We start from the raw sequence: 13124 nt of genomic DNA, 5'->3' as shown, positions 1-13124 counted from the left end.
CTATACTCCTGCCTCAGCCTCCTGAGTGCAGGGATTACAGGCACAGGCACGTTCTACCATGCCCAGGGTCCCCTTCATCTTAGATTCTAGCCACCCACCTCATGTAGAACTCCAGCGCCCCCAATGTGGCCCTGAGAGGGCAAAGCAGACTGTGGCTCCCTTCTCAGGGTTAACATGGTCCTTTGAGGACTGCACATTTCTGGGGTCCATTTCCACAAGCTGGCACCCCAGTTTTCTTACATGGTTTATACCTGGCCAAGGTCATGTGGGTAGGGATCCCCTCTGGCCCACACATGGCTTTTGTGACCGGGGTTCACAGAAGTGTCCCTTATCATCAGTTGGATCACCTTCCCTCTGTGCCAGGCTGGGCTTCCCCACTGGCCTGAGCTGGGCCCAACAGCACCTGCCGGCTCAGTGCGATTCAGGTTGTTGGCTGACAGGCTGGTGGGCTGAACAGAGCTGCTGCCCATTGGCAAGGCAGGAGCTCAGGTGCTGGTCACTATAGTGGGTTAACGAAATTGTGTGCTGCAACTGTGAACTTTGTGCTTTCAGCTACCTAAAGAATGTGTACCCACCCTCTATTCAGGGGAGTAACTGTTTCCCTCCCCTCCCTAATCTAATTCCTGTCTTGTAAAAACGGGCTTGCTCAACAAGCCTCCACATGGGCAAGTTGTGCATATCGCTAATAAAATGTAAAAGCCCGCTGAGTTGGGGAGATGGCTCGGTGGCATAAGTGCTTCCCTGGCAAGCGCAAGGGTCTGAGTTCAATCCCTGGTTCCCCCCCCCCCAAAAAAAAAAAAAAAAGCCTGCTTAGTCATGTGCCTTTCATTTTAAAAGCCCCTTGCTTCCTAGGCTAGGGGTCCATCAGTCTTCTCCTGCGTGAGAAATGACTTGCGGCCCTGACCTCAGTAATAAAGGTTCTTAAGTTCTCAATCTGGACTCGTCCGGCTTCTGTTTGAGTACCCATAACAGTTATCACAGCGCCAGCAACCACTGCAAGGGTCTATTTCACAGTTTGGGGTGGTTGCTGAGCCTCTACCACTGTACTGCCAGGAGCCACCTGCTGATCTACTCCTGAGGGCAGGGCTCATGACCTCTGGGTGGGACACAGTCTGTGGCTAGACCTAAGCCTTGGCTTTAGACTCCCAGGGATACGGCTAGGGCTCCTCTGGCCCAGCGATCGGTGATGGGCATGAGTCCTCCCTGTCTGCCTGGTGCAGGCGCGTACTTGTGGGCAGCACCCCTCAGGGACCCAGGGTTGCAGCCAGCCAGCTGTGGCGTGGCTTCCATGGGCTCCTCTGAGCTCAGTGCTGTGGGCCTCCCTGCGAATGCTGGCCCTGAGCGCTGCGTCAGCTGGTTTCTGGCAGCTCTTCTGCTGATCCCTTCTTCTTCTCATTTACTAGTCACCAAGTCACACATTTGTGGACACACATGAGAACAATTGTTATAATTAAGTACTATTTGGGGAGATACTTGAGGCTTTGGCAAATACCTTATTTTTCCTTAAAATTTTCTCTTTTGAGGGGGCCAGGGAGATGGCTCAGTAGTGTAAGTGCCTGGCAAGCACAAGGGCTGGAGTTCAATCCCTGGTTCCGCAAAAAAAAAAAAAAAAAAAAAAAAAAAGAAAAAAAAAAAAAAAAAAAGGAATTATTTGTTCAATCCAAAATTCTTTCCTTTGAATTGAGACAGGTGGTCTCAGACTCATAGCACTCCTGCCTCAGCTTCCCAAGGACTGGGGTGACACGGGTATGCCACCACACCCAGCTCTCCAAAGTTTTGCTGGTTTTATTATCAGTCTTGACTATGACACTGGTTGGTATGGTGTTCTAGTGGTGATTTCTATGCTATTTCCTGCATTCCTTCTAGATTTGGAATTCTGGGAGGAATGGCTATCTCTTGTTCTTTATGTATTTATGATGGAACAAAAGCAACTCCATTCTAAGGGAGGGGCACTTCAGTTCAATTCACTCCCTCACCCCCTTCCATGTAGCCAACTGTAAACACATAACATTAAACCATACTGCCCCATGACAGGCAGGTCAACAGTGCCTGGGAAATGTAAACCTCGTGGTAATTTTGTGACATTCTTGTAAAATTCCTGAAAGAGGTAATATAGTTACTACAGAAATCTGAAAGTATATAGCCTGAAAGCAAAGTTCATGGGGGTACCAACAACTTTGGGAGTTCTGAGCCAAATTCAGGGCATTGATTGGTTGTGAGCTCAAAAGAAAAGCTTCCTTGTTCCTTCACACTTGGTCTCTTTTGTGGGGGTTTATCTAGGGAGATAGCTCAGTGGCATGTGTGCTTTCTTGGCAAGCAAAAGGTTCTGAGTTTGACCCCTGGTACAAAAAAAAAAAAAAAAAAAAAAAAAAAGTATGTATGGATTTATGGGCATTTACTGTCATTATTTCATGCTCAAATGGTTTTGGCGTTGTCTTGCAAATTCTGAAAAAGGTATGATGCCTTTCTCTGTGCTATGAGGCAGGGTTTGAACCCAGGACCTCTGCACTGACCCATATACCCACTCTTTTTAAAATTTTGAGTCTGGCTAAATTGCCAAGTTGCCCAGGTTGGGCTTGAACTTGTGATCCTTGTTTCACCATCTCAAGCAGCTGTGTGTATAGGTATGTGCCTCTATGCCTTGTTTTTGGATTTTTGAGACAGGGTCTATCTATAGCCCAAGCCAGTCTAACTTGCTATATAGCCCAGGCTGGCCTAAAATCCCTGACCCTCCTGCCTCAGCCACCTGAGTGCTGCTATTACAATTGTGTGCCGCTACCTAGGCTCCAACTTTCGTCTCTAATTATTTCATGTAGTTTTTGCTGGAAGTTCATTTGACCCTTGTCTTTCTGCCATCACATGTTCTGTTCAGATGGAATTATGGGTAAACTAGAGGAATCAGCATGGACCAGACTAACTCACTCATTTTCAGGAGGCGGTGAGAGTTTCACAATGGCCTGCAGCACGATGAGGGGAAAGAGCTTTCTTGGTGGTCTGAAGAGCGCCCTGTGTAAATGGCATGAGGCCTGCAGCTGACCAGGACTGTAGCAATCACCAAGTTCTGTCTCCTGCTCTACCCCACTGTTTTGTTTTGAGACAGGGTCTCACCATGTAGAGCACACTGGCCTTCAACTCATTCTGTAGCCCAGGCTGGCTTCCAAGTCAGTGACCTTCTTGCCTCAGCCTTCAGAGTGCTGAGATTACAGGGCATGTACTACCATGCCTTGCTAGGCCTGAAATTCTGATCCTCCTGCCTCAGCCTCCCAGAATGCTGGGGTCACAGGGCAGGGCCGCACAGCTTGGATCCTAAGTGCCCTTCTAAGGCCTGTGTGCTAAAGGTGTCTTTCCACCCTGTGAGGGTGGCTGAGGATGCCCTCTTTAGCGGGTGCAGCCTGGTGGTCATGATAAGGGGGCCCTTGAAAGGAACACTGGGACCCCAGCTCTTCTTGATTCCCTTTGTTTGCTAGTGCAGCAGGCTCCACCATCACACACCTCTATCATGTGCCACCTTACAGAGGCACAGGGCGTGGGGCCAACACACCTCGGCCTGGACTTCCTAACCTGATACAAAGCTTTCCTCTGTTTTCCTAGGACTCCATGACAGTCATGGGAGTACCTGGGGCTCAGCTGTCCCTTTTGCTCTTTCCAGTGGGTACAGACTCTCAGCTGGCTTTGGCATAGCTACTTAATGTTAGCCATGCACGCCAAGGCCTAGAGTTTCCATCTCCAATCCTTTGAACACACTTCTATTTCAATATTCTAATCACAGGTAAGGTGAATTAATAGCAATATTTTGACATCTAAAAGGTAAACTGACTTATAGTGATGATTAATGCCTATTAGAAATAGTTTCAAAAAAAAAAAAATTTTTTTTTTAAAGTATCTAAGGAATCCCTGTCCATGTGCTCGGGTCTCCTGTGCTGAGCCCAGACCCCGGCCGTCCCCAAGAGCTGACACAGCCGCAGCCCACCTTGCTATTTTCCATTTATTACCGCAGTCGACAGTCGCTTGGAAAGTGCAATGCCTCACAGCCCCGCTCTGCCCCCTCCACTGTCCCATCCTTGGAAATTCATCCTCAGAGCACCACGGACCATAAGCCTTCGTCTGGGTGGGAAACTACTGCCACTACCAGGGTCCCGGGGAAGGCACACCCAGAAAGGCATGTGCGGACTGGAGGAATAACTAGAGGGAAAACTCCGGGGAAGACGGGAGAGCAGCGAAGCGAGCCCCGCTTCTGCAGTTGGGCCCGCACTCCCGCCCACCTGCAAGCCTTGGGCCACTGCCTCTAGAGCCAGTGACAGGGACTATGATGGTCACACAATGGCGCATCACAGGCCAAGAGATGGCTCAGGCTGGTCTGCAAACAATGTGTGGTCTGGTCTGCGCCAGACTCAGCTCACACAGCTATGGGGCAGGACACTGCAACAGGACAACCCGTGCTCCTCACAGGCACAGGGCCAGCGTGTTTCTGACAAAAAACTGTCAAACACTGACCTGGAGGAAGGGGCAACTGGAACAGCTCTAGAAAACATCAGCGATTAAAAAATGGGAACAAATGAGACCAAAAAGAAAAAAAAAAGAAGAAAAAAAAAGAAAAGAAAAGAAAAAAGAAAAACTGAGCCAGGAAGATAGCTCAGTAGAAAAAAAAAGGAAAAACTATGGACACTACACCTAACCAACCACTAGGCCCTACAAATCCTCACTCATAAATGTGCTGAATACACACACACACACACACACACACACACACACACGCACACACACCCAGTCAGGTAGATGCCCAAAGGAAGGCAAATCTAAATGTCTGCTCTCTTTGGAATTTTCCAGCAATTGGAGACCAGAGAAAAGTGAAGCCCTCCTGGGGTCCATTCACACCCCACGGTCACCACCGCTTCTGTTCCTCCTCCACAGCCGTCTGCACACCGCGCAGGCTCCTCTTCTGGGGGTCCAGTAGGCGCTGTCTTCTCCAGCCTGAGCTCCCCTGAGACGGAAGCGCCTCCCTCCCACTCAAGATTCTTTCAAAAAAAGCGCCCCAAACAGTTCCGGAGCTGGGAAGCTGGCAGAGGCTGAAGCACATGCAGCAGGGACGCCTGCTGCTTTAGGATCCCATCACACACGGGCGCCAGGGGCAAAGACTCCCACCGACCGACCTAGGTTTATTCCAACGACAGACCGCAATGGAAGGTCCCACGGTCCTGCTCGTGGGCGCCACCTGGAGGCTGTTGGAGGCAGCTGCTCATCACTTTCTGGAACCCAGGTGCTTTCCAATCAGTACTTCTGGGGCCAGAGTCCCCAGCTTCTCTGAAGGACTGGTCTCTGCAAGCCTGCTGGCGGGAGCCTTCCGGGTCTCTGGGCACCAGCGATCAGCACACATGGCGAGAGATGAGAGTCAGGGCGGGGTTTCCTGCCCACGGGAGACAGGCACAGCCGTCCATCAAGCCCCTTCTAGCTGTCCCAGCTGAATTCACAAGCTAAGTGTTAGCAGCTGGCAAGCACCAGCTGTCCTCTCTCTTCACTAAGGCTTGGCACACAGGCCCAGATCACACGGGACGGGACAATGGCTCCCATCCGACCCCTGGATCTGCGTCACAGCCTCGCTCCACAACAGGCTGGCTCTGCTCGGGCTCCTCACCAAGGCAAACCACACATCCCACCGATTCCAGTTCCAAATGCGCCAGGGCCTGAGAAGGTGGAGCCTGTAGGAGGGAAGCTGAGGCGAGGCAGGAGAACACTGCGTGTAGGCAGCCACCGCACCAGTAACATTTTCAGAGTGGCGGCTGGGGAGGGAGCACTCGGCGGAGCCAGAGAGGCCCTGGGTCCTCGGCTCAGCAGCAGCGTGTGGCCCGGCTGCACGGGCACCGTAATACTGATAACTTGGCCGGCTCCACGCGCGCCCATGGCTGTGCTCGGGCACGCAGGTGGGCAGCAAACTGTCACGAAGTCACGGCTTCCTCCTTTCGCTTTCCAAAGCCCGCGGTGGGAGGGCATCGGCTGCAGCAGTCCTCCAGGAACAAGTGCAAAGGGGCGCGGCTCAGGATGTCCCTTCCGGGAGCAGGCGGAAGGGCTGTCGGAAGGCCTCCCATCCATCCCGGACAAACACACATACAGAAAAGGATTATTGCCAGCTCATGTACTTTCACAACGTGATCTTTGTATTTCGAAAACTTGAATTGTCCCTGGAGGAGAAAATGGGAGAAAACACAGCTCAGTGCATTGGCTGCTGGGCGCACACACACCCACCCACCCACACACACACACACACCCGCTCCCACACCCCAGGACCTCCTTCCCCGCCAGCCTAATCCAAACAACTGCCTCCCGGGCCGGCCAGCACTTCACTCCGGTGACAGGTCGCCACCTCAGTAGAGACCAAAGGGCCTGGTTAAATATTAATGCGAAACAGTCAAACAATGTAACACTATGCAGCTTGAAAAAAGATAAAAGTTTTCTACTAATGTGGAAAGCTCACCAAGATTGATAACCTAAAAAGCAGAGCAGCGGGCCCACCTCCAGGCATATCAGCACACCCGGGAGGCTGAGGCAGGAGGATTATTATATGAGGCCAACCTGAGCTACACAGTGAGTTCAAAGCCAGCCTGACTACACAGCAAGGCCCTGTCTCAAAAATTCAACCTCCCCAAACAAATCAACCCCCAAACAAGTGTGCATGCAGTAGCTGCTGTTCTTGTGTGGGGGTTGGGTGGGGAGTAAGGTTAGATGTTTACATCCCCATGCATGAACACCAGCGGGGCTGCACAGACCAGCGCTGGCCGTCCCCTGGGCAGGCACCCTTCACTGAACCACCTGATGCACAAACCCACCCACAGTATCCAGTTTCAAACATGGACCTGATGCTCGGTGTGGTGGTTCACACCTATAATCCCAGCACTCAGGAGTCTGAGGCAGGAGACTCACCAGTTTAAGCCTGGGCTATACTGTGAGACCCTGCCTCAAAAAGAAACATCCCCCCCAAAAAACCAAAAACCTCAAACAAAAAATGGAGCCTCTTATGAGCCAAGGTGGCTGTGAAGGAGGTACACTTTTCCTGAAGGAGAAGCTGGGGATAGGACACCTGCCCTCTTGTTTGTCTTCTGTGGCAGCCACTCATATATAAGCCTTTCCGGCGCTACACTAGCAGCCCAGTAACGCCTCAGCAGGGCACATCACCTAAATCTCAATGTCTCAGCTCTCTGGCGATACTTTTAAAGGTTACCCAGGCTGGGAATATAGCTCAGCAGCACAGTGCCTGCCTGGCAATTGGGAGGTTGTGCGTTCAATTCCTAGTACCTAAATAAATAAACGTCACCAAGTATTTCCCTTTTGATTTGAAAGGGACAGATCCTAAAATTGTTATAAATGAGTCCCCAGCAAAGAGTCCAGAGTAAATAAGCACTGAAGACTGGGTTGGAGATGTAGCTCAGCACCTGCCTGGCAAGTGCAAGGCCCTGGATTCAATTCCCAGTACCACCCCTCACCCCAACAACAACACCCCCCCCCCACAGCCCAACCAGAGCAAAGCTTGCTGTGAGGGCTGGCAGAGGCAGCTAGCAGTGAGCAAGAGCCCTGTAGGAGACACAAGGCAGACAGGACTGAAGGGAGGGGAGGCAATGCGCTCTGAAGGCCTCCGGTGTCTGCATACCCAGCCAGGTGGCTCCCTTACTGCCCCTGGGCGTTTCAACCATTTTCACCTAAAGAACTGAAGGCTGAATACAAAGTTAATGGCGATCATCTCTTTAAAAGTACCAATGGTATAAAAACCTTTCAGCTCCTGTAAAAATCTAAAGACAGATCCCGGAATAGCTGGTCGATTGAGGACTCAGGAGGAGGGTAAACTAGGCACAGCAATGTAAGCCTGGAGGAATCCTCTGTCCCACTAAGAGCTGGTAGGCAAGTATCTGACCAGCTTAGCGGGCTGCTGGGGGGTTCTCAGGCCAATTACTACCATGGGCAGCTTGTTCCTTTTTGATTATTATTATTATTTTGGTACAGGAATTGAGTTCTGAGCCTTGTGCTTGCCAGACAAGCACTGGATCTGCTGAGCTACATCCCCACCCATTCCTTTGGTCTTCTGGAAGAATTCCTGAACTACACTGGGTTGGGACAGATGGTTTTTGGGGGATTTCTTTGGTGGTAGGCGTATTTCTACCACATGGGTTACTCAGATATTTAGCAACTGTTCGTTTCTTTTCTTATTAGTCATCTTTACAGTCTGAAAACATTCTAGAAGTCCTGCAATTCTGAGGTCCACTTGCAAAATGGAAATGAGAGAAGAAAGGTAAAAAAGCCAGGAGAATCTCCCCAGGAGTTTCCAGAATTAACAGGGAATGAAGAGCAAAGAGCAGGAGGATGGGTGGCCTGCCCCCGCTGGTGCCAGGCCACGAGGGCCACGGCTATGGTCCAACCTTGCTGTGGGAGAACACTCTTGTATTGAGGCACATGTCCCCCAAACTGGAGGATGTGTTCACTCCAGACTGCCAGAGGAGCAGCACAGGGAAAGAGACTGCTATGGGATACGGTAGACAGGCAAGCTTTTCTTCTTTTTCTTTTTATAAGCTTTTGTTCTTTTCATTCCCTTTCTTTTTCTTTTTTTTTTTTTTTTGCGGAACCGGGGATTGAACTCATGCCCTTGTGCTTGCCAGGCAAACGCTTATTCTACTGAGCCATCTCCCCAGCCTTTTGTTCTTTTCAGAGCAAACTAAAACTCAGAAATCCACTGTGAGTGCTGGAAAGCTGCCTTCTCACCTCCAGCCATGCTCTGAATAATGCACGGCTATACCCAAGAGAACATGTGGGGCAAAGAATTCTCTCTTGCTGGGTGTGCTAACATGCACCTGCGGTCCCTGTGAGCCCAGAAACTTAAGGTCAGCCTGGGCAACATAGCAGATCTCATCTCAATTAATCTATCAACCATGCATTAAAAAAATAATAATAAAGAAATATATACCAGGGTTAGTGTATCTCAGTGCTAACACACTTACTTAGCATACACTGAAACCCTTGTTCAATCCTCAGCACTGCAAAAGAAAAAAGGACAGAATTTTCTCTCTTCTGGATGAGAATCCTGGCTGGGCATGGATTACCAACACTCAGGAGGCTGAGGCAGGAGGATCATTTCGAGTTCGAGACCAGCCTGGACTACAAAGTGAGCTCAGGGCCAGCCTGAACTGTATAGTGAGACCCTGTCTCAAAAAGACAAATAACAAACTAATTAACTAATTAAATCATCTCAGGGAACAGCAGGGCGGGGACAAAAGAAAAAAAAATGGATGAGAGGCCCATCTGAACCCGCTTCTAACATGACCTGGCTAGTACCTTGGGTACAGAGTCTGCACCCTGCAAGAGCTTTCTAACCTACTCAGACTCAACATGCTCCCTTTCTGCACTTCTAGAGAAAATTCCACCTCTGGAAATAACAAGCTAAGGCAGGGGTCAATTCCAGAAGGCAGGCACCAGAAGACAAGACTGTCCCTGAGAAGAATGTCCCCCTCACCCAGAGTTTTGACTACTCTACGGCCCTGCAGGAGCACCTGTGAGGAGTCTGCTCTGAAAGCGGGCTGGGAAGGCTGCTCTGGAAGATGCTCGCTGCTAGCAACGCCTGGACAGGGCATAGTTTTGGTTTTTTTTCCGTGCACATTCTATAAAGCTGCAAACCCTGTCTAGGTTCCACAGGGCAAATCTCCACTGCTGTTCTCCCACTTGGGCCACACTGCTGCACTCCCCAATGACACAGATCCCTGTTTGTGCCTACCAGCCCAGGCATTCAGCCAGCCAGGTGTTCTTGGTGCTGAGACTTTGGCTGAAGCCATAGTCAAAGGGCAGTGCCGCTTTGTAAGGGAAGTCAAGTAAGTCTTAAAATACTAACAATATAATGTCACCATCAATAAACTTGAGGAAAAGGATTTGAAATGTTAAAATAGATCAACTGACTGCTGAGAATTAAACCTTGGGCCTCCTACACTCTAGACAAACACTGTACCACCAAGCTATATATTGGCCCTTTTCTATTTTACACTGAGATAAGGTGTCATGAAATTGTCCAGGGGATGGTCCAACTTTCTATCCTCCTACCTCAGCCTTTGAAGTTAGTTATTGGCATGCACCACTATGCCTAAGAATTAAGTAGTTTTTCTACCAATTTCTTCATGGATCACGATCTACCTTGAGAAAAAATAAAGGGTGAGAAGGAGGGAAGCTAGAGTGCCACACACAATCGCGTGGCAGATGACACAGAGGTATCTGTGCGTCTGACCAGACTGTGAGTGGTATGGGCTCCCTGCACAATCCCACGCCTGTACTTCAGGGTCACCTGAGCCATCAAGCATGGAACAGATACAGGCTACACAATGGCAATTATGGAAGTAGTGTCAGTTTTTTAAAAAATTAATTTTAAGTATTTAGTACAGGGTCTACAGGGTCTCACTGCTACATCAGACTCATAGTGATTCTCTTGTATTCAGCCTCTTAAGTGCTGGGATTACAGGCGTGCGACTCAGTCTCATTCACCTTTCAGCATGCCCCAGGGTGGGGCCGGCACTGCATGGCAGGGATCAGCCGCGGGGCTCTGCCCAAGCAGGTGCTTTAGTCTGCTGAGCTATCTGGCCAGCCCTATGGTGTAACATTTTAAAGCATTCAAAGTATTCTTTCCTGGGGTATTTAGTGTCCGCTATGAGGATTTAAGTTTTCTTCCATTCTGTTTCAACTTAAGGATTTTTCTCCAGGGAAACTGAGATGCCTCCATTCCTTTCCATCGCTCAAAAACTGGGGATTCAATCTAGGGCCTTTACAATAAACTAGATCTCCAGTCCTTTTTTTATTTTGAGACAAGGCCTTGCTAAGTCACTGTTATGCAGGTTGGGCTCCAACTTGCAATCCTCCTGCCTTAACCTCCCAAAAATGCTAGGATTACAGGTATACATGTCTGGTTCTCAATTTTATTTTTTATCAAGACAGGTTCTTGCTAGGTAGGCAGGGCTGGCCTTGAATTTATAGAAATCCTCTGCCTCAGTCTCCTGAGCACTGGGGCTGTAGGTGTGTGTCATCATGCCCCGTTGGCTTCTTTTTTTGAGAGACAGGGTCTCAATATGTAGTTTAACAGGCCTATAGCTATAACTTGTAACCGTAACTGATCTTGGACTACTATGTAGCCTAGGCTGCCTCAAAATCCCAAGGATCTTCTTGCCTCAGCCTCCCAAGTGCTGTGATTACAGGTGTGTACCACTATACCTGGCCATCTCTGGGGCCAGCAAGCCACAATGGGGATCGAACCCCAGCTGCTGGGCTCTGCCTAAGCAAGCACTTTAGTCCACTGAACTATCTGGCTAGCCCTTGGCTCTCAAATTTTAAAGGAACTACCATCCTATGTACTAAGAAGTAAAACACACTGTCAATAAACTGACAAATTTTCTCATCAACTCAGTTTATCCCAATTTTGAGAATACTAAGCAAAAACAAAATCCTGAGAAATAATTAAAATGGCAATTGAGCAGGCGAGATAGCTCAGCAGTCTAAAGCACTTGCTTAGGCAAGCTTAGGGACCGCAGTTCAATCCCCAGCACCACATGCCGCGCCAGCCCACCCCCAGGGTGGCTGAGACAGCCACCAAAACAAAACAAAACAAAAATTTAAATGGTAATATTAAAAGCATTCTACAGGCCTTCCAGCTGGGCCGGCCCCGCCCCCGGGGTGTGCTGAGACAGTGATTGAGACTAGGCATGTTGGTGCACACCTGTAATCCCAGCACTTGGGAGGCTATAAACAGAATCACTGAGTCTGATCTAGTAGTAAGACCCTGAACACCCTGTAGATCCTTCCCTAAAATATAAAACAAAAACAAAAACAAAAACCCACAAAACAAAAAACAAACAAAAAAATTCTATTACATCACTATGTTTCTGAAAATTTAACATGGTATGTGATATATTTTAGCCTGCAGGAGAATGAATAACTTACACACTCCTGGAGCTGATACAGATTTACCAGCAACCATCTTGAAATTCTGTCAACTTGTAAGCTACAAGTTTTCAAAATCTGGAACTGTGACCTTGAACACTGCCTTTACAGTAACAAAGCCAGACTATAAAAACAGGGCACTGGCTGGGGAGACAGCTCAGCAGTAAAGCACCTGCCTGGCAACTGAAAAGACCCAGGTTTGATCCCTGGTACTGCATGCTGTGCTGGCCTCGAAACTGGTTGTGGTGGTGCATGCCTGTATTCCCAATGCCGGGGAGACTGAGACAAGATCACTACGAGTCCAAGTTGCTTAGCGAGACCCTGTACCAAATAAATAAATAATAAAAAAATAGGGGCACTGCCCACATGTGTAGGAGCCCTGCAACTGCTCATCCTCAAGTCCCACTGGGACCATAGATTATTCAGGGCCCTGGGCACCAGCTTCTGTCCCACAGTGGCCTCTCCAGTTTGCATGAGCTCTGGAGCACCCTCAGCTCATTCCCAGAGAGGGGACTTTGGAAGCAACTGGCATGTCCTACTCCAACTTCAGAAATGCTGCTTCTCAGGGAGGGGATGCCAGGTGGAAGTGGGGGCGGCCTAGTGTCCCAGAGCAGGTCCTCATCTGTGACTCTCATAGACATCAGCCTTTCACCCTTCCTTCTCACTCTAAATAAACTTACCCAGTTCCCTCTGCCAGAGACACAGATGACAGACGTGAACTCTGATGTCCCTGAGGTGAATGGTTGGTGGCCCCAGCCTTCCTGTGTCCCTCCCTGAGATAACTGTGACACTCTAGCTGTAGTTGCAGTGCAGCCTGCATCTGTCTCTCGCACAGCCCTGAAGTCCACTCCGGCCCCATTTGCTCCCATTTACTCAAAATCTGAACTTCCAGCGCTGTTTCCTCACGACTGACAGACAACACCAGCAAACAAGACATACCTCTCACCTAACTCAATCAGGGCCTATGGAACTTGGGCAGATGGCAGGAAAATGGTTTTATCAGAGCCACCAGAAGAAAAAAGTCTGGAGCGCATTAACCATTATAAAATGTTAGCAGAAGGGATCTCAGAGACCTGCTGGTCTGTGGAGCCTCATTTTCAGGCAGGAATGAGATGCACAATGAGGTGAAATGACCCAAGGGTCCACCAGGAGATGTGTGACTGGCCAGGGAGGCG

The 13124-nt window shown here is 49.4% G+C and overlaps 1 protein-coding gene across 2 annotated transcripts in view; it reads right to left on the bottom strand.

Annotated features, from left to right (window-relative positions):
• Positions 1 to 4589: 4589 nt before the first annotated feature.
• Positions 4590 to 13124, bottom strand: part of Eif4e2 (eukaryotic translation initiation factor 4E family member 2) — a 29015-nt gene continuing 20480 nt past the window's right edge. For both annotated transcript variants that reach the window (XM_012516044.2, XM_023722199.1), the window contains one exon: positions 4590 to 6176. Coding sequence is in view for 1 of the 2 variants with exons in the window: in XM_023722199.1 (XP_023577967.1) it covers positions 6137 to 6176 (40 nt within the window). In the remaining variant the exon portion in view is untranslated. The remainder of the gene's footprint in view (positions 6177 to 13124) is intronic.

Source organism: Octodon degus, unplaced genomic scaffold (assembly GCF_000260255.1).
Source record: "Octodon degus isolate 3935 unplaced genomic scaffold, OctDeg1.0 scaffold00089, whole genome shotgun sequence".
In the NCBI taxonomy this organism is placed as follows: Eukaryota; Metazoa; Chordata; class Mammalia; order Rodentia; family Octodontidae; genus Octodon; species Octodon degus.
This window is presented reverse-complemented; position numbering and strand designations above follow the sequence as displayed.